This window comes from Pongo abelii, chromosome 5 (assembly GCF_028885655.2).
Source record: "Pongo abelii isolate AG06213 chromosome 5, NHGRI_mPonAbe1-v2.0_pri, whole genome shotgun sequence".
NCBI classification, from domain to species: domain Eukaryota; kingdom Metazoa; phylum Chordata; class Mammalia; order Primates; family Hominidae; genus Pongo; species Pongo abelii.
In genome coordinates this window covers 162,906,340-162,932,169 of record NC_071990.2, presented here as the reverse complement: position 1 = coordinate 162,932,169, position 25,830 = coordinate 162,906,340, and the positions used below count along the sequence as shown (strand labels likewise).

Genomic DNA, 25,830 nt, shown 5'->3' with positions numbered 1-25,830 from the left:
TTTCTGAGGGCTCTGTTCTGTTCCATTGATCTATATCTCTGTTTTGGTACCAGTACCATGCTGTTTTGGTTACTGTAGCCTTGTAGTATAGTTTGAAGTCAGGTAGCGTGATGCCTCCAGCTTTGTTCTTTTGGCTTAGGATTGACTTGGCGATGCGGGCTCTTTTTTGGTTCCATATGAACTTTAAAGTAGTTTTTTCCAATTCTGTGAAGAAAGTCATTGGTAACTTGATGGGGATGGCATTGAATCTGTAAATTACCTTGGGAAGGATGGCCATTTTCATGATATTGATTCTTCCTACCCATGAGCATGGAATGTTCTTCCATTTGTTTGTATCCTCTTTTATTTCCTTGAGCAGTGGTTTGTAGTTCTCCTTGAAGAGGTCCTTCACATCCCTTGTAAGTTGGATTCCTAGGTATTTTATTCTCTTTGAAGCAATTGTGAATGGGAGTTCACTCATGATTTGGCTCTCTGTTTGTCTGTTATTGATGTATAAGAATGCTTGTGATTTTTGTACATTGATTTTGTATCCTGAGACTTTGCTGAAGTTGCTTATCAGCTTAAGGAGATTTTGGGCTGAGACAATGGGGTTTTCTAGATATACTATCATGTCATCTGCAAACAGGGACAATTTGACTTCCTCTTTTCCTAATTGAATACCCTTGATTTCCTTCTCTTGCCTAATTGCCCTGGCCAGAACTTCCAACACTATGTTGAATAGAAGTGGTGAGAGAGGGCATCCCTGTCTTGTGCCAGTTTTCAAAGGGAATGCTTCCAGTTTTTGCCCATTCAGTATGATATTGGCTGTGGGTTTGTCATAAATAGCTCTTATTATTTTGAGATATGTCCCATCAATACCTAATTTATTGAGAGTTTTTAGCATGAAGGGTTGTTGAATTTTGTCAAAGGCCTTTTCTGCATCTATTGAGATAATCATGTGGTTTTTGACTTTGGTTCTGTTTATATGCTGGATTACATTTATTGATTTGCGTATATTGAACCAGCCTTGCATCCCAGGGATGAAGCCCACTTGATCATGGTGGATAAGCTTTTTGATGTGCTGCTGGATTCTGTTTGCCAGTATTTTATTGAGGATTTTTGCATCAATGTTCATCAAGGATATTGGTCTAAAATTCTCTTTTTTTGTTGTGTCTCTGCCAGGCTTTGGTATCAGGATGATGCTGGCCTCATAAAATGAGTTAGGGAGGATTCCCTCTTTTTCTATTGATTGGAATAGTTTCAGAAGGAATGGTACCAGCTCCTCCTTGTACCTCTGGTAGAATTCGGCTGTGAACCCATCTGGTCCTGGACTTTTTTTGGTTGGTAAGCTATTGATTATTGCCACAATTTCAGATCCTGTTATTGGTCTATTCAGAGATTCAACTTCTTCCTGGTTTAGTCTTGGGAGGGTGTATGTGTTGAGGAATTTATCCATTTCTTCTAGATTTTCTAGTTTATTTGCGTAGAGGTGTTTGTAATATTCTCTGATGGTAGTTTGTATTTCTGTGGGATCAGTGGTGATATCCCCTTTATCATTTTTTATTGCATCTATTTGATTCTTCTCTCTTTTTTTCTTTATTAATCTTGCTAGTGGTCTATCAATTTTGTTGATCCTTTCAAAAAACCAGCTCCTGGATTCATTTATTTTTTGAAGGGTTTTTTGTGTCTCTATTTCCTTCAGTTCTGCTCTGATTTATTTCTTCCCTTCTGCTAGCTTTTGAATGTGTTTGCTCTTGCTTTTCTAGTTCTTTTAATTGTGATGTTAGGGTGTCAATTTTGGATCTTTCCTGCTTTCTCTTGTGGGCATTTAGTGCTATAAATTTCCCTCTACACACTGCTTTGAATGCATCCCAGAGATTCTGGTATGTTGTGTCTTGGTTCTCGTTGGTTTCAAAGAACATCTTTATTTCTGCCTTCATTTCGTTATGTACCCAGTAGTCATTCAGGAGCAGGTTGTTCAGTTTCCATGTAGTTGAGCGGTTTTGAGTGAGATTCTTAATCCTGAGTTCTAGCTTGATTGCACTGTGATCTGAGAGATAGTTTGTTATAATTTCTGTTCTTTTACATTTATTGAGGAGAGCTTTACTTCCAAGTATATGGTCAATTTTGGAATAGGTGTGGTGTGGTGCTGAAAAAAATGTATATTCTGTTGATTTGGGGTGGAGAGTTCTGTAGATGTCTATTAGGTCTGCTTGGTGCAGAGCTGAGTTCAATTCCTGGGTATCCTTGTTGATTTTCTGTCTCGTTGATCTGTCTAATGTTGACAGTGGGGTGTTAAAGTCTCCCATTATTAATGTTTGGGAGTCTAAGTCTCTTTGTAGGTCACTCAGGACTTGCTTTATGAATCTGGGTGCTCCTGTATTGGGTGCATATATATTTAGGATAGTTAGCTCTTCTTGTTGAATTAATCCCTTTACCATTATGTAATGGCCTTCTTTGTCTCTTTTGATCTTTGTTGGTTTAAAGTCTGTTTTATCAGAGACTAGGATTGCAACCCCTGCCTTTTTTTGTTTTCCATTTGCTTGGTAGATCTTCCTCCATCCTTTTATTTTGAGCCTATGTGTGTCTCTGCACGTGAGATGGGTTTCCTGAATACAGCACACTGATGGGTCTTGAGTCTTTATCCAATTTGCCAGTCTGTGTCTTTTAATTGGAGCATTTAGTCCATTTACATTTAAAGTTAATATTGTTATGTGTGAATCTGATCCTGTCATTATGACGTTAGCTGGTTATTTTGCTCGTTAGTTGATGCAGTCCCTTCCTAGTCTCGATGGTCTTTACAATTCGGTATGATTTTGCAGTGGCTGGTACCGGTTGTGCCTTTCCATGTTTAGCGCTTCCTTCAGGAGCTCTTTTAGGGCAGGCCTGGTGGTGACAAAATCTCTTAGCATTTGCTTGTCTGTAAAGTATTTTATTTCTCCTTCAGTTATGAAGCTTAGTTTGGCAGGATATGAAATTCTGGGTTGAAAATTCTTTTCTTTAAGAATGTTGAATATTGGCCCCCACTCTCTTCTGGCTTGTAGGGTTTCTGCCGAGAGATCCGCTGTTAGTCTGATGGGCTTCCCTTTGATGGTAACCCGACCTTTCTCTCTGGCTGCCCTTAACATTTTTTCCTTCATTTCAACTTTGGTGAATCTGACAATTATGTGTCTTGGAGTTGCTCTTCTCGAGGAGTATCTCTGTGGCGTTCTCTGTATTTCCTGAATCTGAATGTTGGCCTGCCTTGCTAGATTGGGGAAGTTCTCCTGGATAATATCCTGTAGAATGTTTTCCAACTTGTTTCCATTCTCCCCGTCACTTTCAGGTACACCAATCAGACGTAGATTTGGTCTTTTCACATAGTCCCACATTTCTTGGAGGCTTTGCTCATTTCTTTTTATTCTTTTTTCTTTAAACTTCCCTTCTCGCTTCATTTCATTCATTTCATCTTCCAGGGCTGATACCCTTTCTTCCATTTGATCGCATCGGCTCCTGAGGCTTCTGCATTCTTCACGTAGTTCTCGAGCCTTGGTTTTCAGCTCCATCAGCTCCTTTAAGCACTTCTCTGTATTGGTTATTCTAGTTATACATTCTTCTAAATTTTTTTCAAAGTTTTCAACTTCTTTGCCTTTGGTTTGAATATCCTCCCGTAGCTCGGAGTAATTTGATCGTCTGAAGCCTTCTTCTCTCAGCTCGTCAAAGTCATTCTCCGTCCAGCTTTGTTCCGTTGCTGGTGAGGAACTGCGTTCCTTTGGAGGAGGAGAGGTGCTCTGCATTTTAGAGTTTCCAGTTTTTCTGCTCTGTTTTTTCCCCATCTTTGTGGTTTTATCTACTTTTGGTCTTTGATGATGGTGATGTACAGATGGGTTTTTGGTGTGGATGTCCTTTCTGCTAGTTTTCCTTCTAACAGACAGGACCCTCAGCTGCAGGTCTGTTGGAGTACCTGGCCGGCCGTGTGAGGTGTCAGTCTGCCCCTGCTGGGGGGTGCCTCCCAGTTAGGCTGCTCGGGGGTCAGGGGTCAGGGACCCACTTGAGGAGGCAGTCAGCCCGTTCTCAGATCTCCAGCTGCGTGCTGGGAGAACCACTGCTCTCCTCAAAGCTGTCAGACAGGGACATTTAAGTCTGCAGAGGTTACTGCTGTCTTTTTGTTTGTCTGTGCCCTGCCCCCAGAGGTGGAGCCTACAGAGGCAGGCAGGCCTCCTTGAGCTGTGGTGGGCTCCACCCAGTTCAAGCTTCCAGGCTGCTTTGTTTACCTAAGCGAGCCTGGGCAATGGCGGGCGCCCCTCCCCCAGCCTCGCTGCCGACTTGCTGTTTGGTCTCTGACTGCTGTGCTAGCAATCAGCGAGACTCCGTGGGCGTAGGACCCTCTGAGCCAGGTGCGGGCTATACTCTCCTGGGGCACCGTTTCCTAAGCCCGTCGGAAAAGCACAGTATTCGGGTGGGAGTGGCCCGATTTTCCAGGTGCCGTTTGTCACCCCTGGAAAGGGAACTCCGTGACCCCTTGCGCTTCCCGAGTGAGGCAATGCCTCGCCCCTGCTTCGGCTGGCGCACGGTGCGCTCACGCACTGACCTGCGCCCACTGTCTGGCACTCCCTAGTGAGATGAACACGGTACCTCAGATGGAAATGCAGAAATCACCCCTGGTTTGCTCTTAATAGAAGATTGTAAAAGTTATTCTTTACTTTCTACGTTATCTGCACAAACAGCAAGATTCTCTGTTTTACTATGAAAACCTTCTATGGTTTATGCCGACTTATTATGTCCTTGATTATTTAAGGAACAAGTTTCTCTTTCAGGAAAGTTTCTTTACGATCATGTTACCACTTATGTTTACTTTCAAAATATTTATTGTCACTTGGGTTAAATATAAAGTCAACTATTATTTCTTGGTAACCCACGATCCTATCTTAATTAAAGTTTTCAAATCTCCTGACAACTTTTGATATTTTACCTTACCAAAAACAAATCATAAATATCATTTGCACCTAAAACTCTCTTTGAGATTTCCCAGATGGTGGCCCCCAAAACAATCACAAAGACTTCTTTCACCTTTTAAAAAAAGAAGTGCTAGAAAATAATTAGGTTTATCTGTCATGTTGTTATTGATGAGTTGTCAAGTCAGAAGAGATGCTTAGCCTTCTCTAGGTTAAATGTGTATAGGTAAAATGTTGTAAATATTTCAGACTCTGCTTGTTATAGAAGTTAACAGAAAACTGTCAGTGCTCTCACTGACAATGATACATTGCTATTTATCAGAGTCCTGGTGCTACTTCGTTCGATATTAGACAAAAGCACAGCATTATGGGTCATAATTTCAGTTTTGTTTTTTAAATGTTAACTTGGTCCCAACTTAACTTGAATCTAGTATCTTCCAGGCCAGTGGTTTTCAACTGGATATTCACATTACTTACTTATGATGTTTCATTAATAAGCACAGATAGATGTTCAGGACATATTCCGGACTTATAGAATCTCTTTCTCTGATATTCTTGGTATATTTTAACTATATGCTTGGTATATTGTTGGCATATATCAGAACTATCATATGTTATATCTAAACTTCTTTTTCTCAGTAATTATATATTATATACTTTTATTTCCCAGTAAAGATTAACTCTATTTTCAAGAAAGAGTGGATATTGCATCTAATTTATAAAAATGGAATAGCCACTCTTTCTTGAAAATAGAATCCTTATGTTTATATAAATACTTTGTTTAAAAAAATTTTGGAATGACTTTAATCTTGTCTTGTATAACAAAGAAACAACCAAATATCCTTATTAATTGCTTTATTCTTATAATGAAATCTCATTGGATCTTTCACTTTTGAAAATTATAGTAATAAGTTAACCACAGCCACTTTAAGTTATTTTGTCATCTACAGATAGGTTTTTGTTTTACCTTGCCGCTTCCCTGACAGCACTTACAATCAGCTACAGGCCAGAGTGCCTGTCTTCAACAAAGAAGAGCTGTCTTGGGACCCAAGGAAAAGGACTATGCCAGGTACCTTGCAGTACAGTCTTCTGATGTAATGTTTAAACAACTTTGAGAAGATAACAGTGGACTGACTCAGGATTTCTAGAACTCTAATCAAGAAGAAGATAAATTCATGAGACTTCTAACTAAAGATCAAGTGGAAAAAGAATTACATAGGACTGAATGAACTAATCAAGGATGACCGTGGATTCTGTTGAGAATATTGTTGCTGTTATTAATGTTTTATTTTCTGAATATATAAGGAGCCCTTTCCTCTTAAGCTATCTATACCTCATTACAATTTAGGAGAATATGCTTTTGTAAATAAAATTATCCAGTGCATTTTGTCTTTCACACTGCTATGAATAACTTAATACCTTTCTAGAAAGAAATATGGCAACACCTCTCAAAAGCCTTAAAACTCTAAATATCTTATGACCTAGGAAGCTATCCTAAAGAAACAATCCAAAATACTGAAAAATTCACAAAAATATTTGCATCAAGTCACTAATTGTAAGTGGAATCATATATGTCACAAACCATTGTTCTATCATGTTATCAAATTCAAACTATTAAATTATGGGATATACATCTAGAGGAATACAGTTTGCCATTGTCTGTCATAGGAAAATGCTCATGATATGGCAGCTTGTAAAAATAAACTGTATAAAAAAAAATACACAGAAAAGAAACATGCCGGCTGGGTGTGGTGGCTCACGCCTGTAATCCCAGCACTTTGGGAGGCCGAGGCAGGTGGATCACAAGGTCATAAGATCGAGACCATCATGGCTAACATAGTGAAAACCCGTCTCTACTAAAAATACAAAAAATTAGCCGGGCATGTGGCAGGCGCCTGTAGTCCCAGCTACTCGGGAGGCTGAGGCAGGAGAATGGCATGAACCCAGGAGGCGGAGCTTGCAGTGAGCCGAGACCATGCCACTGCACTCCAGCCTGGGTGACAGAGCGAGACTCCATCTCAAAACTAAAAAAAGCCAAAATGTTAATGGTAACTATTTTTAGACGGCAGAATTAGAATTGGTTATTTTCTTCTTTATATGATTCATAGTTTTCCATAATAGATACAGGTTACCTTTATAATCAGGAAAATTTCTAACTGATTAAGTTAGTTTTATTAAGCGAGAAGATTTCACTCACTTTTCTCAGGCAGTAGCTAGATCAATCTAGTTTTATTAAGTGAAAAGATTTCATTCATTTTTCTTAGGTAGTGGCTAGATCAATCTGAAAACTATTCCTCTTACAGTGTATAACATTTAAAAAATGAAAAGAAAATTAATCCAAGTTATAAAGACACAAGTTAAATGAACTAAAAAGAATTTCCGCAGAAAAAGACAGCGGTGCCTATTAACCTAAACAATCACAATCAGTAGCGTTACAGTTCTTAATTTAGTAGCATGATTTATGACGATCCAAGGGCCAGTCAGAATTTCAAACACCTGTAGGAATAATATGCAGAATAAACCACAACTAAAGTGAGAGAGAGAATCTGGAAAAGCTAGATCCAAAAAAAAAACCAAAAAACCTTTTTCTTATTTCTATGGTTTCTGCAGACATGGGGGGGAACGTTTCTTGAATGGAGATTATTGCAGCTATTTTTAAAAGTATCCAGCCTCAATGCGTATTTGGTGGCTTTTTAAGAAAATCACTATAGGACTTGCCTCTTTCACCTTAAGCCCAAAAAGAGGAAGAAAAGAAAAATGTAATAATAACAGCTAATACTGAGCACTTACTATAGAAGAGGAACTACTTAATCTTAATAACAACCTAGGAAGATGTTATTATTTTTGCCTTTCAAATGAGGAAACAGACTGAGAGAGGCTAAATGACTTCCCCACAATCCTACTGCTAGCAATCAAAAGGTAACATTCAAAGCCTATCTACTACCAAAACCTATGCTCTGCCTCCTTCATACAAGTATCAGCAAAGAACCTGCTGTTAGGCAACAAGCCAGGAATTAGGCTATAAAAGTAAGCAAAACAAAAGATGATGCCCCAGCCCTCATGGAGTTTACTGAAGGCAAACATAATAAACAAATATGTACACAAATATATAATTACAAATGGTGGCAAACTGCAGGGGCTCTGAGGACACATAACAGAAGGATCTCATCTATTCTGGGGGGAAGCGGGGGAAATGTCAAGGTGGACCCTAAAGTAAGCAATGCTTAAGACCTAAAGTGAAACTGCTGTACCCTAACATAGATTACATATGACATATATATCATGCATATACAGAATATATAGATGTGAAATATATTGTTTATTTGATAACATTTATAACACATAGTTTGAGACATACATGATTCCACCTATAATTAATAACTTGATAAAAATATTTTTGTAAACTTTTTTGTAAATTTTTCAGTATTTGGATTTGGATTATTTCTTATATATGTGTACACATATATATGTATATACATATATACTTATATACACATATATTATATGTGTATATTATAGTATACGTATATACATATATGTGTATAATATATAATATATATTATATACATATGTGTATATTATATATTATATGGACTATATATGTGTGCATATATGTGCATATTATACACTAGATATGTGTGTACATATGTGTATATTATAATATACATATTTGTATATATGTGTACACGTGTGTGTACACATGTGTATGTATGTGTGCATACACATGTGTATATGTGTGTACACATGTGTGCATATATGGGTGTACACATGTGTGTATATATGGTGTACACATGTGTGTATGTGTGTGTACACATGTGTGTATATGTGTGTGTACACATATGTGTGTATATATATGGTGTACACATATATGTGTGTATATATATCAGGGGAAAATGAGTTCCTTTCTTTTCTTAAGGACTGCTCTATGTGAAAAATTTTAAACACAGGTTAGTGTTTCAGAGAAAGATCAACAAATTACCTAAATTATTCACATAATGCCAATCCCAATTTTACTCTAAAATTAATCCTAGATTTTAAGCTGATCTTTACAATTCTTGTAGTTGAAGGATAAGCAGCCAAGAGAACAACCTTGAGAGACAAGCATAGATACATTCTTACTCTTGCCTTCGGGTAAGAATGCTGTCTTCAAGAAGTAAGTATTGCCGGGCTTCTTCAAAATTCCATTTGATCATTTAGTAGACAAATAGTGTACTTGTTCTCCTGACTCAGTCTCAACGGACAAGGTACAAAGTACAACAGCATCCATTTTATTTTGGGTAGAGCTATGCTTTTAAAACTGAGGGTCACAACCCATTTGTGAGTAATAAAATCAATTTAGTAGGTTATGATGAACAATTTTTAATAGAACAGAATAAGAATTGAGTATCATATATTGCAAGGTCAAATATTGTTTCAAAATTGTTTTCTTTTGGTTATAAGGCACACACGCACTGTCATAAAATATATTTCTTACTGTAGGTCACAACCATAACCACAGTTTCAAAACCACTACTGCAGACCAGAAGTTAGGATCTTACTGTCTTCTCAATCTACAGACCGACCCCTGAAAATAACAACGTATCTTAAAATTTCTGAGCATTGGCTCTTCTTTATTCTGTGAGCAAGAAAAGTTTCATGGGGGAAAAACGTTGTGGATGATGAGTTTTAAGAGGATTTCACATTTTCTATTTGCATTTTTTTCTGAAAACAAATCTTTCATCTCATTTGATCCTGTTGAGTCCAATTCATCCAGAAAATACAGCATTCCACGGTTGCCAAGTAACTGTGCACATGGGCTTAAGCTGGGCTATGTATGGCAGGTGGCTGGAGAACACCTTGGCTTTGGACCTTGACCAGGGGAGCACATGGCGATGCGAGGGTAAGGCAAGAAGGGCCTGCAGATCTGGAGCCTAAGCTGTCAGCTGGGAAAGCTGCAGCCCCTCTAGGCCATTTTTCTCATCTCTAAAACGAGACGCACAGCCCAAATGATCTTATAAGAGCTCAACTCTTGTAATTCTATAAGCAATGGCTAGGAAGTTGGATGAAATGAACACTAAGAGTCCTACCATCTGTAAGAACTTGTATTAGCAAATGTTTAAATCCTTATCTGAGTAAGAACTAAATACTTACACATATAACAAACTAACTCCAAAAATTGTGTGAGAAAACCAAGTTATATCTACATTTTTATGTTCCCACATAAAAACACTTTAGGATTTTAAATAAAATAAATGTACTATCGTCCAAAAGTTCCCCACTGAAAGACTAAAAAGGTTGACAATTTCTATTAATTTGACAACTCTAAACTAGCTGTCCTCTAACAAGCCCTATTCAGAAAGTTCTACATTTCAGCAGTATCTTCAAATAGCCTGCTCACACACAAAAAAGCTTCCACTGAAAACATCAAATCTGATCAGCTTTAAAGCTTAGTATCGACTTTTCTCCACAGAAGGCTTCTTTTGTCTGAAATGAAATCCATGTATGAAATGCTTTTGATAGACTGCCTAATATATTCTTAATAGCTTTCCCTGCTAATTTATAAACGTGGCATCCATATGACCCATGAAACCAATACTGCTCAGGTAGGTCTGCAAATTGCAAAACATGAATGTTCTTGTAATTCAAAAACAAAACTTCATGTCGCCTGCTAGTGAATAAATATTTAAAGGCAAAGGCACTCGATTACACAGTGTGAGATCTGCAGAGGTCTAAAAATGCACCTACCATACTCACTGCCAGTGGAATAATGTACCTTTTAAAATACAGACATTTCAAGTACCCCCCTTAAAATGGGGAAAGCATTTTAACACAATATACATGTTGAGAACACAGTTCTAGATTTTAAGTATTTCTATTAATGTAAAAGACCACCCTAACGTAAGTCCTGTGTTTGTTTTGTTACTGGAGTTGTTTCTAATCTGCATACTCTATTACCCAAGCTGAAGTAGTTTTTTAAAAGCAGCTTGCTACAGCCAGCTCAGATAGTTCACAGATACCAAAAATAAATAAAATAATTTAAAATTTGGCAACAATATTCTCTTTATATCACAGGGACTCTCATCAATTTCAATTTTAGTAACAATTCAATGTAAGAAAACTTCAAATTATAAATGAGCTAGTTAAGAATTTAGGCTCTCTGATTAGCTTTTTATTTTAAAATAAAATGTGTAACACGTTCATCATAAAAAGTTTTAGGAAAAATTAGTATGTATTCTTTATATCTTTTTTCTATGCACATACACTTTTTAAAATAGGATCACACTGAGTATTAGGGTTTTAAGAAGCTTAACTCAAATTAATAGTTTAAGCACAAAGAGAGATTAGCTCACATCAAATCAAGAGAAAAATAGGGACAAATCTAGCATAAAAGGGCAACTGGCTGACAGTGTGGTGGTGCGCACCTGTAGTACCACCTATTTGGGAGGCCGAGGCAAAAGAATTCTTTAAGCCCAGAAGTTTGAATCCAGCCTGGGTAACATATGGAGACTGCCATCTCTTTATTTATTTTTATTTATTTACTTATTTTAAAGGCAACTGGCCATAGACCTCTCTCAGCCTCTCTGCTTTTCTCTGGGGATTAACATCACTGTCTGAGACCAGGTCCTCTGTAGGAGCTTCAGGAAGCTAGCTCTAGGCTCATGATTTCTCAGCATATATTTCAGTAAAATGCGCTTTTCTCTCTCCCAGCTCCAATTTGAAAAATCCCAGGAAAGAAACCTAATTGGCCTGGACTGGGTCAAGTGTCATGCCTATGGCCTGGCATCTGTAAGAAGAGGACAGCTCCAATATGTACCATGTAGTCTGAGTCAAGAGAGGAATTCCCCCAAATAAGGCAGAAGGAAGACAGTGAAGTAGGGCAGACACAGCTGGTGGACAAATATGTGTATGAGATGAACAACCACCTCAAATTTTGGCTCCCATCTTCTGCAAATTCTGTTTTATAGTCTGCTTGTTTTTGCTGAACACAGTGGTGAGTATGTATACATCAGAAATACTTGAGAATCTTCTTAAAAATAGATACTCAGGTACCACCCCAAAAAGGAGTTGTATCATGAGCATTTTCACATGTCACTAAACATTATTTAAAAACACAGTTTTTAATAACTGGACAGAATTCTGAAGTGGTTCTAATTTTTTTAAATTTAATTTTATGACTTAATTCCAGAAAAGCCACATACCATCATGATCCTTTTTGAACACAATATTCAAAAAGAATTTTATGAAAGCACCAACCACTGACATCTTTGCCACACTGTTCTGAGAAACTATGTTAAAGGGTGGGACAGAGATTATGGGGAGAATATTGGGTGGGGGATGGAGACAATAAGGTGATTCTCTGAGACTCACCATTAGTAAAAATGTACCATACCACTGAGGTTTAAAAAAAAAAAAAATCTTAAAGGGAGAAGGATAAAATATACTCCCAAATTAAAGCAGGAAAAGCAAGGTTTGTTATAAAGACTGAAGATTAAAAACAAACATACTATAACCCAAACAACTGAGGAAAGTTTGTGACACGAGGGAAAAAAGCAGCCTGTGTGATGCCTAGAAAATAAAAACCTATGAGTAAGTCTGGATCGCACTGCCTCTCATTCAGAAGCAGGGCACCTGATAGGGATGCAAGCCCACCTCATTGGTCTGCTACCATGAGTCACCGGGATCATTCAACTCATTTCCCTTGCTAATATCATGCTTACTAATCAATCTCTTAATTATACTGTGGCTTTCTACAGGCAAGAGAATACACTGACTAACCAGGTGTACAGACAAAGCCAAGTATCTGTGCCTGAGAAGCGAAGCACAGTGAGTGTCTGGGCCTTGATTATCGTGCCAAGGGTGTGCCAGCTTATAAAGACCTACGGAGTCTTCAGCTAATCTCCTTCTCTCATGTATTCCATTTTCTCTTTAAAGAAACTACTTCCAGTAGCCTACTGATAGGCAACGTTAAGGAGTCTTTAAACAGCATACATACTACCTGGTCAAATGACAAGGCTGAGACAATAGAATGCTATGAGTAAAATCATAGTCATGAGGAATAAGGAATTATTAAATAACAGGAAGTTATTACAACAAATGTATCCAATGAGCAGGCAAGATCTTTATATCCCCATATTTCAGCAGAGATCAGAACAAGATTTGCAGGACACCATGAGAACATATATGAAGGAAACAGAGTGGCCTCTAACAAAGACAGAAAATTAAAGGGAACCACAAAGTCCTCCTAAGTGACAAGTCCCCGGTTGAAAACATGAAGTTTCTGCCATCACTTCTGTTTGGTGACTCTTCTTTGCCTAACGCCACCCCCGCCAATGATATCTACTGTTACAGTGGTGTGAAGCCATGACCATCACTGATGCTGCACCAACAGTCTGGAGTGCCACAGGAGGCTGACTTCGCCAGGGAGAACAGGTGACATACAAGGTCAAGACTGAAACACACAGGCTCAACGTGGACATTCAAGCTGAGAGGCAGAGCAAATCGCCTAGGAGTGACGACATTCAACTAGTTTTTTAGTAGTGAAACCCAGTTTTTCAAATGAATTTACAATAAATATATAAAGTAAATAATCAATTCATTTTTTTAAAAAAAAAGTTAATTGTTAAATTTATGCAGCATGTATTCATAAGGACAATGAGAACAATGAGGCTATTTTTAATATAAATATCTTAAATGAAAGGTTACAGTAAACAAGAGCATTATATTAGCCTTAATATCCAATTTATTCTGTGTTTTAGGTGTACAGATCCAATAAGTCACAAAGGTAAACTGTTCCAAATTAGTTTTAATAGCTCTCCTAGTCACCTCAGGATCCTCCTAAAACTGCCCCAGAAGCTTGAAAAAGAAATGATATGCAATGTTTATTTCAAAATTTAATCACTAACAATAACAACAGCTATCCTTATCATGAATTCTTTATCAAAAATAAGGACAGAAGTATCCGCAACTGACAGCAAGCAATAAAACCAGAATAGAGTACTATGACCTCTCTGCCTGTTTTGTGTTGCTGGGTCACTGCATAACACTCTTGGGTCAGGAGGAAAGCACACACCAGGCAGATGTGCCGGGCTGGCTGCACCTGCCACGATGGCGCACTTGCTGCACAGCTTTGGAGGCCAACATGTACAGGCCTGAATTCTACAAAAGGCCTGTGCATTAATACAACCTTCCTAATCAATGACACACAGACATAAAGTACATGACAAAGACGGCAAACAGAGTTTTATTCTAGTCTGTGGCAAAACCAGTTAACCTGGTAGCATAAATTATCACATTATTGGTTTCCAATGTATTAAAAGGTGGCATTTCACACATTTTCAACAAACATAAGAAAAAATGCTCAACATCACTAATTATCAGGGAAATGCAAATTAAAACCACAATGAGATACCACCTTACTCCTGCAAGAATGGCCATAATTTAAAAATAATAATTAAAAAAATAGACAATGGCATGGATGTGGTGAGAAGGGAACTCTTTTACACTGCTGGTGGGAATGTAAACTAGCACAACCACCGTGGAAAACAATACGGAGATTCCTTAAAAAACTGGCCAGGTGCAGTGGCTCACGCCTGTAATCCCAGCACTTTGGGAGGCCAAGATGGGCGGATCACGAGGTCAGGAGTTCAAGACCAGCCTGACCAACTTGGTGAAACCTTGTCTCTACTAAAAATACAAAAATGAGCTGGGCCTGGTGGCAGGCACCTATAATCCCAACTATCCGGGAGGCTGAGGCAGGAGAATTGCTCGAACTCGGGAGGCAGAGGTTGCAGTGAGCCAAGATCACGCCACTGCACTCCAGCCTGGGCAACAGAGAAAGACTCTGTCTCAAAAAAAACTAAAAAAACCTAAAAACTAAAAGTAGAACTACCATTTGATCCAGCAATCCCACTACTGAGTATCTACCCAAAAGAAAACAACTAATCATATGAAAAAGACACATGTACACACGTTTATAGCAGCAATTCACAATTCACAACCGCAAAAATATGGAACCAACCTAAATGCCCATCAACCAATGAGTGGATAAAGAAAATGTGGCATATATACACCATGGAATACTACTCTGCCATGAAACAGAACGAAATAATGGCAACTGTAGCAACTTGGATGGAGCTGGAGGCCATTATTGTGAAGTCACTCAGGAATGGAAAACCAAATATCGTATTCACTTATAAGTGAGAGCTAAGCTAGGAGGATGCAAAGGCGTTAAGAATGATATAATGGACTTTGGGGACTCGGGAGAAGGCTCAGAGCGGGGTGAGGGATAGACTACATATTTGGTACAGTGTACACTGCTTGGGTGACAGGTGCACCAAAATCTTAGAAATCACCACTAGAGAACTTATTCATGTAACCAAAAAACACCTGTACCCCAAAAACTATTGAAATAAAATAAAATACAAAAGAAAATTGTAAAAAAAAAAAAAGGTGGCATTTCACACATTTTGAACACGTACACTGAGCTCCTCTAAAATGGTTAAAAAAAAAAAAGTTCAAATGAACAACTGGATTGCCCCTGCAACATCTTTTACCAAAGATCTACAGTAATTCTGTCAGAGGTCAGTTCTATGTATTGAAGAGCAGGTGGTGACAATGAGGACATAAAAAAGAGAAAACAACAGCTTTGTCAAGTAATCTGTTTTACAGATTTTCTATTGTAAAATTAACTGCAATGTTGCTAAGAAAAATATTTCTCAGATCTTCTTGTTCCATACACTGCTGTTCACTTGCAGTTGGATGAAACCCATTATCCTGACCTATTTTTATTATAACAAAGACAGAAGCCTGACTGAAAAATCTTTTTTTTTTTTTTTTTTAACACTGAAGAAGCAGTCATTTCCGCAGCACATTTTCATTTCTCTGCCCATCTCGCTTTTACCTAAGATTGTTCATGTCCATTTCTTTCCGGAGTAGGGTTATACAGAATTCTAATTTCTGATCTGCCCATTTGGATAATGAATTCTTCATGGTGGTTAAAGACATGGGCTGTGCAGCCAGACCTTTCTTCATTACCAGCTGTGAAACCCTGGACAAGATACTTAACCTGTGTGCCTCAGTTTCCTCATCTGCAAAAAAAGAGAGTATAACAGGACCTACCTCATAGGGCTGTTGAAAAGATTAAATGGGTTAATAGAAGTAAAGACAATGGCCTATTTTAAGCATTAAGTGTTCACTATTAATTTTAAAGAAAAAGGTATCAAAATTGCTCACAAACTGATCCGTTAACAAATTTATAATAAACTTTCCGACAAAATTCCTAAAAATACAAGATGTATTCAAAAGGAACCAAAGGAATTCTCATTACACCCTGTACCATTATTCAGAGAAGTTGTTCCTTAAAAGTACCCAGAACTATCTCAGAATTAAGAGAGGCAACTAATTTCTTCACAGCTTATAAAAATAAAACAAATTTGTTTGGGCCAACTGAATGATGACAAGCAAGAATATGGGTCCTGTGTTCAGTTCTAACTACAGCTACAGATGTGAATTTTCTTTAAGCAGGAAAAAGAGGACACTTTACTGCTTTATTCCTAGAACTATAGAGCAAGACCATAAGATGCCAAGAGGAGCTGCCGAGGTATTTTCATTACAGGGGACAGGGGGCAGCAGTTCGCAAGTTTACTCTGGGATGCAAAGGACAGGGAGTAAGAGGACATTTGAACATACAAACATAGGCACGTAAAAAGAGGGAAATTCTCAGTTATGGTGAGTTTGTTCTCCCAATTAAAAAAAAAATAAAGACATAAAAATACGTTAATAGAGTATGGAAGAAAAAGCAACAAATGCTTTGGTTACCGAAGTTCCACCTTAGAGCTTCCTGCAGTAGCAAAGTTTTAGACAAATGAATCCTTACTTTTGTGCACGTGTGAGCAACAATCTGCACAATATTAGCACTAAAGGACAGTAAGGGGACCTCAGAAAAGGAAAGCAACGTATCTGCCTGCATAGCCTAAGTGCAGTTTCTCACCGAAGAGATGACAGGCATTCTCTGGAGCGGGCAAAAGGAGAGGAGGAGGAGAACGCGGGGAAATAGCCAGGACGCACTCGATTTCCGAATGTCTCATTTACTCGAATGAAGGCAGAGGGGAGGGACCACTTTCGTTTAGCAATGATGAGAGGCATTTCAGTGAGGCCACTCTTCCGAAGCTAGCGGCAGGGGAGGCAGCCGCACTCTGCTCCCAGCCCCCGCAACGTTGAGGGTGAGCTGGGGGAGCCTGCAAGGGAAGGGGAGCTGGCCACACGCTCGAGCAGAACACTGCGGAGCTGCAACCCCGGGAGGAGTCGCCGGACAGACTCAGAGCCGCGGTCCCCTGGGACCCATGGATGCACCGCGCCCCTCCCGCCCCAGCCTGCAGAGCCTGGATGCTTCCCTCCCCACCTGGCGGGAAGCAGAGGCCCTCGGGCCCGACCGAGTTCGGGCCAGGACCCGCCCCGCTGTCTGCGAGCGACCGACTGCGGCCGCCACACTCACCTCGCCGCCAAGCAGCACTCGGGTTCTGACTCGGTCTCGGGTTCCGGCGGCGGCGGTGGTGGCGGCGGCGGCGGTGGCGGCGGCTCCTCCATGGCGGCGGCAGGCGTGACGGCAAAGGCGGGAGGAGGGACCAGCGCGGCAGCGGCTTCTCTCATCCGTGCACGGAGCCCCGCATGGCCGCGGCGGGCAGTAAGCTGCAGCCTGGCGCGGGGCACCGGAGTCCCGAAGTGCGGGAGTGACTCGGCTCCGCCTCCGCCTCTACCCCGCCGCAGGAGCCGTGCGCGCCGCGGCCATCTTGGAAACGGCGACCGGCCGAGCGCCGGGGCTACGGTGGGCGGCGAGGGACAAGCCTCCGAGATCGGCGGCGGTGGCGGCGGCCGCGGCGGCGGCGGCGGGCGCCGGAATCCGACCGGACGGGGGCGGAGACGGCGGCAGGGAGGGGCGGGGAGCGCCGTCAAGTGTCGGCGCGATTCGGTCCTGCAGCCGGGTCTCGCCAGCTCGCCCGGTTTTGCCCCGGCCGGTGGCAGTGGGGGACTGTGGAGCGGAGCCGGGCTGTGCAGCGGGCTGGGAGCTCCAGGCTTCCCAGGCGGTCGTCGGTCTGGGAGGGACGCTGGGTAGGGCCGATGAGCAGGGCGGGCACGGCGCTGTGAGCCCGGCCGGAGTCGCCGCCCAGCGACCTGCCACCCGGATCCCACCTTCCAGGAGGACGGACGTCACCCAGACACTCGCAACTCCGGTCTCTTGACAGCGCAGCCTTCTACAGGCTCGAATTTTTAAGAATTGACATAAAGTCTCCGGAATTCCAGACTATTAAAGTGACGCCCCCCTCATTTCAACCCGGCAAAACTTCTCACCCCAGTGTCATAAGATTCGATAGCGATCTCCCAGAAACTTGGACTGGAATGCTCCTACACTGAGGGGGTGGGGGGGAAGAAGAAATGCTAAAGATTATTTCAGAGTTACAGAAATCCTGTTGAAATTCCAATGCATCGTTTACTCTTAGCGCTGGGGCTTCACAGTTTTTTTTTAAGTTGGAAATATTTACAAAATTTCCCATAGGGTGAAATCCAGAGTTAATCCAAAACCAGAATCTTTTAAAATGAAGTACATTCAAATGTGCAGATTTCTTAAAGCTCATTTGGTTGAGCTTTGATAGGTAAAATGCACGTTTTGAACAACTCTGGTAACAAAGAAAAACATTAAATTGATTATAGATATATTTAAAGACCAGTTGTGAAATTAGCTATATTGTGCTCAAAGTATGTTACTGACATTTCTCCGTCGTTAAAAGGAACTGCTTCATTCTAGTTTTTTATAATAGTCTGTATTATGTGTATAGCCTGATAGTGCTGAACTTCTGTATTGACCTTCATCTTATTTACTCAACAATATTCATTCGACAAATACTTATTAAGTGCATATATGTGTCAGGAACTGTACTAGATGCTGAGGATGTAGCAGTAAGCACAACAGACCAAGCTAACAGCTTAGTAAAGGGTGAAGTAAAACAAAACAAAAAAGTATTCAAAAGAAATAAACTGATTTTTATCTTAATTTTAAAAATTACAAGTTTTTAAAAATCACAAATTGGTATCCATGTGTAATTCATTTCCGTGCATTTTCTTGTGTAAAGAAAGCTTAGTAAAAGTATTTCTTAGGTTTCTGTAATTCTAGTTCTCTACTCGATTTTCTTCTGCAATTTTCTGAGCCAGAACCCTTCTTAGAAGGCGTATTAGAGACTTTAAAAGTTAAATAATAAAATAAATTTCTGTAAACAGCATTGTACTACATATTCTTTGGTATGACTACCGAATTTAAGCTAGCTGATAATGCAGACACGTGTGTACAAGTCACAAAACACTTAGCAAATATAATCAGCATCCGGGAGACCTGTGGCTTGTTCTTGTTTTTTAATTTCCACTTGAGGGTACTATGTATTTTAGCAGGAACCAAGTAAATTTAACTTACCTAATCAAGTAATGCATCATGTATAGAAACCTAAGTTAACTGGTACAAATATTCAATGTAAGTGTTGCGACTTTTCGCCCCACTCCCATGCTGGGTCCAGGAAAGTTGTTTCTCTGCCTGACAATCCTCTCATCTCAACCCGTGCCCCTACTTTGTCTCCAGGGCTCCCAGTGAGCTCCTCACAGCCCCCAGATTTCTTTTCTGCCTTCTCCGCTACAGTGTAAGCTCCTTTAGGAAAGAAGCCATTCTTCCTTCTTCTGACCTTTGCCTAGGGATCAAATGTCTCTGGTGCCCAACATGGTGTTAGTAGAACTCAGTAAGTATTGTTGCATTCATGAAATAGTTATTTTTTTAAAAGTTATTAGATTTTTGTCTCTAAATTTTTATTCTTGTTTAGCATATGGTTGGTCTCATTGTCTCATTACCTTTAATAATATTATTATTATTTTTTTTTTTTGGAGACAGGGTCTTCCTGGGCTCAAGTGATCCTCCCACCTCAGCCTCTGCTGTAGCTGGGACTACAGATGCATACCACCATGTCCAGCTAATTTTAAACTTATTTTTTTTTTTTTTTGATAGAGCTGAGGCCTCACTATGTTGCCCAAGCTAGTCTTGAACTCCTGGCCTCAGGTCTCCCAGAACCCTGGGATTACAGGTGTAAGCCACTGCATCCGGCCTAATCATGTTCTTAAAAACAATGACAACAAAATCTTCAGAGAATTACCTTTCGCTCTTTGTCCTCAAGACTGAATCCACATAGCCCTTATGGAATTTATTTACTTTGAAATGAGTTTAAAAAGCTAAGGTTCTACTGAAGACCTAGTCTAGGTTGAGCTACGTAACATTCTGAACATTGCTTACCATGAGTTTAAAGCCCATTTTTGACATACACAAAACCAGTTACATATTCATATGCATGTTCTTTCTGCTTTGCCAAAAACACTCAAAAACCTTGGACATATGCTACCACTATTATGAAGTCTCAAATTTCATCTCTATATAGTGTATATATATATGTATATAAATGTAAAGGGCATAATTGTAACACCTTAGCATATTTCAAGGCTAGTATATTAGTCAATTTTATGGATTTTGCCACAGGATTATTTTTAAAAAATTTTTTTTATTTTGAGATGGAGTCTTGCTCTGTTGCCCAGGCTGGAGTGCAGTGGCGTGATCTCGGCTCACTGCAACCTCCACCTCCCAGGTTCAAGTGATTCTCCTGCCTCAGCCTCCTGAGTAGCTGAGATTATGGGCACCTGACACCACACCTGGCTAATTTTTTGTATTTTTTGGTAGACACAGGGTTTCACCATGTTAGCCAGGTTGGTCTCAATAAAATAAGTGATGTGATAAATAGGGTTATGTCTGCTATGAAAAAGAAAAACCTCTAAGGCTATAGTTTTTAAAATTATTATTAGCGTGGTACTGCATTTTACTTAAAATAAGTTCCTCCCTTCCCTGTGGTATTCCTGAGGGAGCACACCCCTTCATTTCCTTCTGGAAGTGCAGGCAGTTCAAACCAGGAGAGCCCACATTTCTTCATTCCTGTTCTGGTTTCTCAATTCCCCCCGACCAGATTCCGGTGTGAACATTCAGACAAAAACTTCAGCAGTTCTGGCCCTCTGCTCTCTGGTGGCTCCTCTACAGCTCCGCCCAGCTCTGCAGAGGCAGACAGACAGACAGCACAAACATGCAATCTGCTCATGACCAGAAGGGCTGATTAATTTTCACTCCAGCACACGCAGAGAATGGCAGACTCAGTGAAAGAGAGCAATAAAAACCTCATGTCCATTGGAGAGGACCTAAATTAAGCATGACACACATTGATTTTTTGTTTCGTAATGATACAGTGGCATCTATTTCTATCTACTGGTAAAACACCAAAGAAATACTGGATATGTACAAAAGATAGTAAACTTTTTAAAAATTTACTTTTCAGATTAGGTGTACATCTGCAGGTTTGTTATATAGGTAAACTTATGTCATGGGGGTTTGTTGTACAGATTTTTTCAACACCAAGGTATTAAGCCAGTACCCATTAGCTATTTTTCCTGATCGTCTCCCTCCTCCCACCCTCCACCTTCCAACAGGCCCTGTGCGTGTTGTTCCCCTCAGTGTGTCCATGCGTTCGTATCATTTTGCTCCCACTTACAAATGAGAACATGGATGTTTGATTTTCTGTTCCTGCATTAGTTTGCTACGGATAGTGGTCTCCAGCTCCATCCATGTTGCTGCAAAGGACATGGTCTTGTTCCTTTACATCTGCATAGTATTACATAGTGTATTATGTACTTCATTTTCCTTATCCAGTCTACCACTGATGGGCATTTAGATTGATTCCATGTCTTTGCTATTGTGAATAGTAGTTACACACTTTTTAAATAGTCCTTATAACCTTAAATCTCATCCTTCTTGGCTGAGTAGTAGGAAGTTGGAGAAAACCTCCACTGTTTACTTTCTGAGAGGTGATTTGCCTGTTTTTGTTATTTCTCCACCATGACATAAATCACTCCTTATTGCAGACATTCTCCTCTGTATGAAGAATCTAAATTGAACCCCCAGGGGCTCCAAATCATTAGATAAAGAATTAAAGATTGCATGCTTTCAAAAAATAATTAGAATAGTGGAAATTACCCAAATGATTGAAACAAATAAAGGGAAAGGACGTGTCCTCCAACATATAAAACGTGAGCATGTCCTAACCCACAGGGAGGAGCACCCACTTCATTTCCTTTGGGACATGCAGGCAGCTAAAACCAGGAGAGTCCACGTTTCTTCATTCCTGCTCTGACTCCTCAATACCCCTTTCCAGGATCTTGCTACATGAGGAACAGATGGCTTAAAAAATGGAAATTCCTGAGGGAGCGCACTCTTCTTGTGAGCCAAGATTTCAATGATTTCCCACCAAAACATCTAGAGACCATGCCTGATTCTCATCCTTTCATTTCTCTTTCAGATGTCCACGTGCAAGGCCTAGAGAACCAGAAACAGCAAGCTGCAGTTCCTGTATTATTTTCAGATCCCTTAAAATCACCAAGTGCATGTGCATGAGATGGAACCAGGCAGGGAGAACCGAGGTGACATCACATCAAGGAGCTCCCATGCCCTCTGCCAGAGGCCTCTGCCCTTCACTTCCACATGGCAAAGTCACTTCTCCTTTCAATGCTGTTCGTGTGTCTCCCGCACCACTCTTGGAAGACTTCCCTGCCCTCCACCACTAGCCTGCCTTAACCTGCTGGCTAGGTGCTCCTCCTCAATGTTCCCATAGCACTTTGGGCAAACCATTATTTTAGCCCTATATCATCTATCTGCATCTGTATACTTGACTGATTACATGTGTATTTCTTCCTTGTGATCTTCTCAAGAGCAGGCAATATTTCTTGCTTATCACTGTATCTTCAGCAGCTAGAATAACACCCTGTAGGCAGTAACTGTTCAGTGAAATGTCTATCAATAAATGAATGCTGGGCACAGTGGCTCACACCAGTAAGTAATCCCTGCACTCTAGGAGGCCAAGGTGGGAGGATTGCTTGAGCTCAGGAGTTCAAGACCAGCCCAGGCAATATGACAAAACCCTGTCTCTACAAAAAGTACAAAAATTAGCTGGGCATGGTGGTGCACTCCCACCAACTATTCAGGAGGCTGAGATGGGAGGATCACTGGAGCCTGGGAGGTCAAGGTTGCAGTGACCTGTGATAACATCATTGCACTCCAGCCTGGGCAACAGCCTGGATATATCGATGGGGAAATAAATCCCAGATATCAATTACTGTAGTACAAGTAGACGATAAGAAACATCATAAACAAGTTTTTTTTTTAAGTTCAACAGACATTCACAAGAATTGGAGACAACCGAGGTGGACACAAGTAAGGAGAAAAACCTATATTTAAAAAATAGACATTCAGGCCGGGCGCGGTGGCTCATGCCTGTAATCTCAGCACTTTGGGAGGCCGAGACAGGCGGATCACGAAGTCAGGAGATCGAGACCATCCTGGCTAACACGGTGAAACCTCGTCTCTACTAAAAATACAAAAAAATTAGCCTGGCGTGGTGGTGAGCACCTGTTGTCCCAGCTACTCAGGCGGCTGAGGCAGGAGAATGGCATGAACCTGGAAGGCAGAGCTTGCAGTGAGCCAAGATCACACCACTGTACTCCAACCTGGGTGACAGAGCGAGACTCCATCTCAAAAAAAAGAAAAAAAAATAGACATTCAGTATAAGGGGGTAAAAACCATGTTAACTCCACAATACATGAAACCCTTTGTCACAAAAATATTATGAAGAATAGAAATAACCTAGATTTTTATACTGACAGTACAGAATCCTTATAGTCCTACTGGCTACTTGTGTAGATACACTTACTAACAAACAAAAGGCTTCTAACATCATTCTGACTGAAGTAAGGAAAAAGTAATAAATAAATATGGAAATGGACTTTTAAACACTGATTTTTATTGAGATATGGCTCTGATGCACATCAGAAATATTTTGAGCCAACCAAGGGTCAGAAATAAGTTCCACAAAGTCAAGGACTCATCCTTCTGAAGTTTACATTTTCAGAGTAGTTTGCCACATCATGAAGTCCTTGAGTTGGAAACATGCTGAAAGGCATCTGATTTACCCTTATTCTCAGAACAAGACTTTCCATCAATTACAAAAGTGTCCAGTGGTTGAATTTCTCAATTCTATAAGGAAGTCTGTTCCATATTTTGACAAATCTTATTCATAGGATATTAAAGCTTGTAACAATCCTAAATCTGTCTCCCTATTATGTCTAGCCAGTGGTCTATCTGGGACTATATCAAATAAATCTACTTGACATTTGAGAATAATTATTTCATGGTTCTCCCCTAAAATGACAACACAAAAATCTTTTTTTTTTTCCAGATTAATCACTCTCTTCCCCGACTCCTTTCAGACTTGGAGAGTACTGGCTGGAGACAATTCTATTAGAAGGTTTTGCTTATATAATTTACTTGACAATTCAGACTTGACTAAAGTCATTTTGCTTAAACTAAGAGAATTTGAAATCCTAACTTCAGAATGCTTTTACCTCAAATTCATTTCAAAATATAATTGAAGGACTATACATACTTGAAGGATAATTGAGAAAAGAATGTCTAGTGGTTAATTTTCAATTTAAACTAAGGGCATTATATGTTTCCAACAACCAGGATCATTCACCAGTATAAAAGGAAGGTGTATTAGTACATTCCTGCATTGCTATAAAGAACTACCTGAGACTGGGTAATTTATAAAGAAAAGAGGTTTAATTGTCTTAGAGTTCCGCAGGCTAAACAGGAAACATGGCTGAGGAGGCCTCGGGAAACTTACAATCACGGTGGAAGGTGAAGGGGAAGCAAACACGTCTTACACGTCCAGAGAAAAAGGAAGAGAGAGTGAAGGGGAGGTGCTATACCCCTTATTTTTTTTTTTTTGAGATGGAGTCTCACTCTGTCGCCCAGGCTGGAGTGCAGTGGCATGATCTCGGCTGTCTGCAAGCTCTGCCTCCCAGGTTCACGCCATTCTCCTGCCTCAGCCTCTCAAGTAGCTGGGACTACAGGTGACTGCCACCACGCTCAGCTAATTTTTTTTGTATTTTTAGTAGAGATGAGGTTTCACCATGTTAGCCAGGATGGTCTTGATCTCCTGACTTTGTGATCCGCCCACCTCAGCCTCCCAAAGTGCTGGGATTACAGGTGTGAGCCACCATGCCCAGCTGTGCTACACACCTTTAAAAAACCTGTGATCTTGTGAGATCTTGTGAGAACAGCAAGGGGGATGTCCACCCCAGTGATCCAATCACCCCCTCCCCCACCAGGCCCCTTCTCCAACATTGGAGATTATAATTTAACATGAGATTTGGGTGGGGACACAAATCCAAACCATATCATCCCACCCCTGGCCCCTCCCAAATCTCATGTCCTACTCACATTGCAAAATACAATCATCCCTTCTCAACAGTCCCCCAAGTCTTAACTCATTTAAGCATTAACTCAAAAGTCCACAGTCCAAGTCTCATTTAAGACAAGGCAAGTCACTCCTGTCTATGAGCCTATAACATAAAAAACAAGTTAGTTACTTCCAAGATACAATGGGGGTACAGGCATCAGGTAAATATGCCTGATCCAAAAGGGAGAAATCAGCCCAAACAAAGGGGCTATAGGCCCCATGTAAGTCTGAAACCCAGCAGGTCAGTCATTAAATCTTAAAGCTCCAAAATAACATCTTTTGACTCCATGTCTCACAACCAGGACACACTGATGCAAGGGGTAGGCTCCCAAGGCCTTGGGCATCTGTGCCCCTGTGGTTCTGCAGGGCTCAGCTACCATGGCTACTCTCAAGGGTTGGTGTTGAGTGCCTGAGGCTTTTCCAGACACACGGTTTAAGCTGCCAGTGGCTCTACCATTCTGGGATCTGGAGGACAGTGGCCCTCTTTTCACAGCTCCACTAGGCAGTGCCCCAGAGGGGAT

The 25,830-nt window shown here is 40.5% G+C and overlaps 1 protein-coding gene across 9 annotated transcripts in view; it reads right to left on the bottom strand.

The window, feature by feature from the left end:
• MAP3K4 (mitogen-activated protein kinase kinase kinase 4) overlaps positions 1 to 19,159 on the bottom strand; it is a 134,824-nt gene extending 115,665 nt beyond the window's left edge. For all 9 annotated transcript variants that reach the window (XM_009242419.4, XM_054558417.2, XM_024248561.3 and 6 more), the window contains exon 1: positions 17,386 to 19,159. In XM_009242419.4, the coding sequence (XP_009240694.3) occupies positions 17,386 to 17,540 (155 nt within the window). In that variant the 5' untranslated portion in view covers positions 17,541 to 19,159. The remainder of the gene's footprint in view (positions 1 to 17,385) is intronic.
• Between the last annotated feature and the right edge of the window lie 6,671 nt (positions 19,160 to 25,830).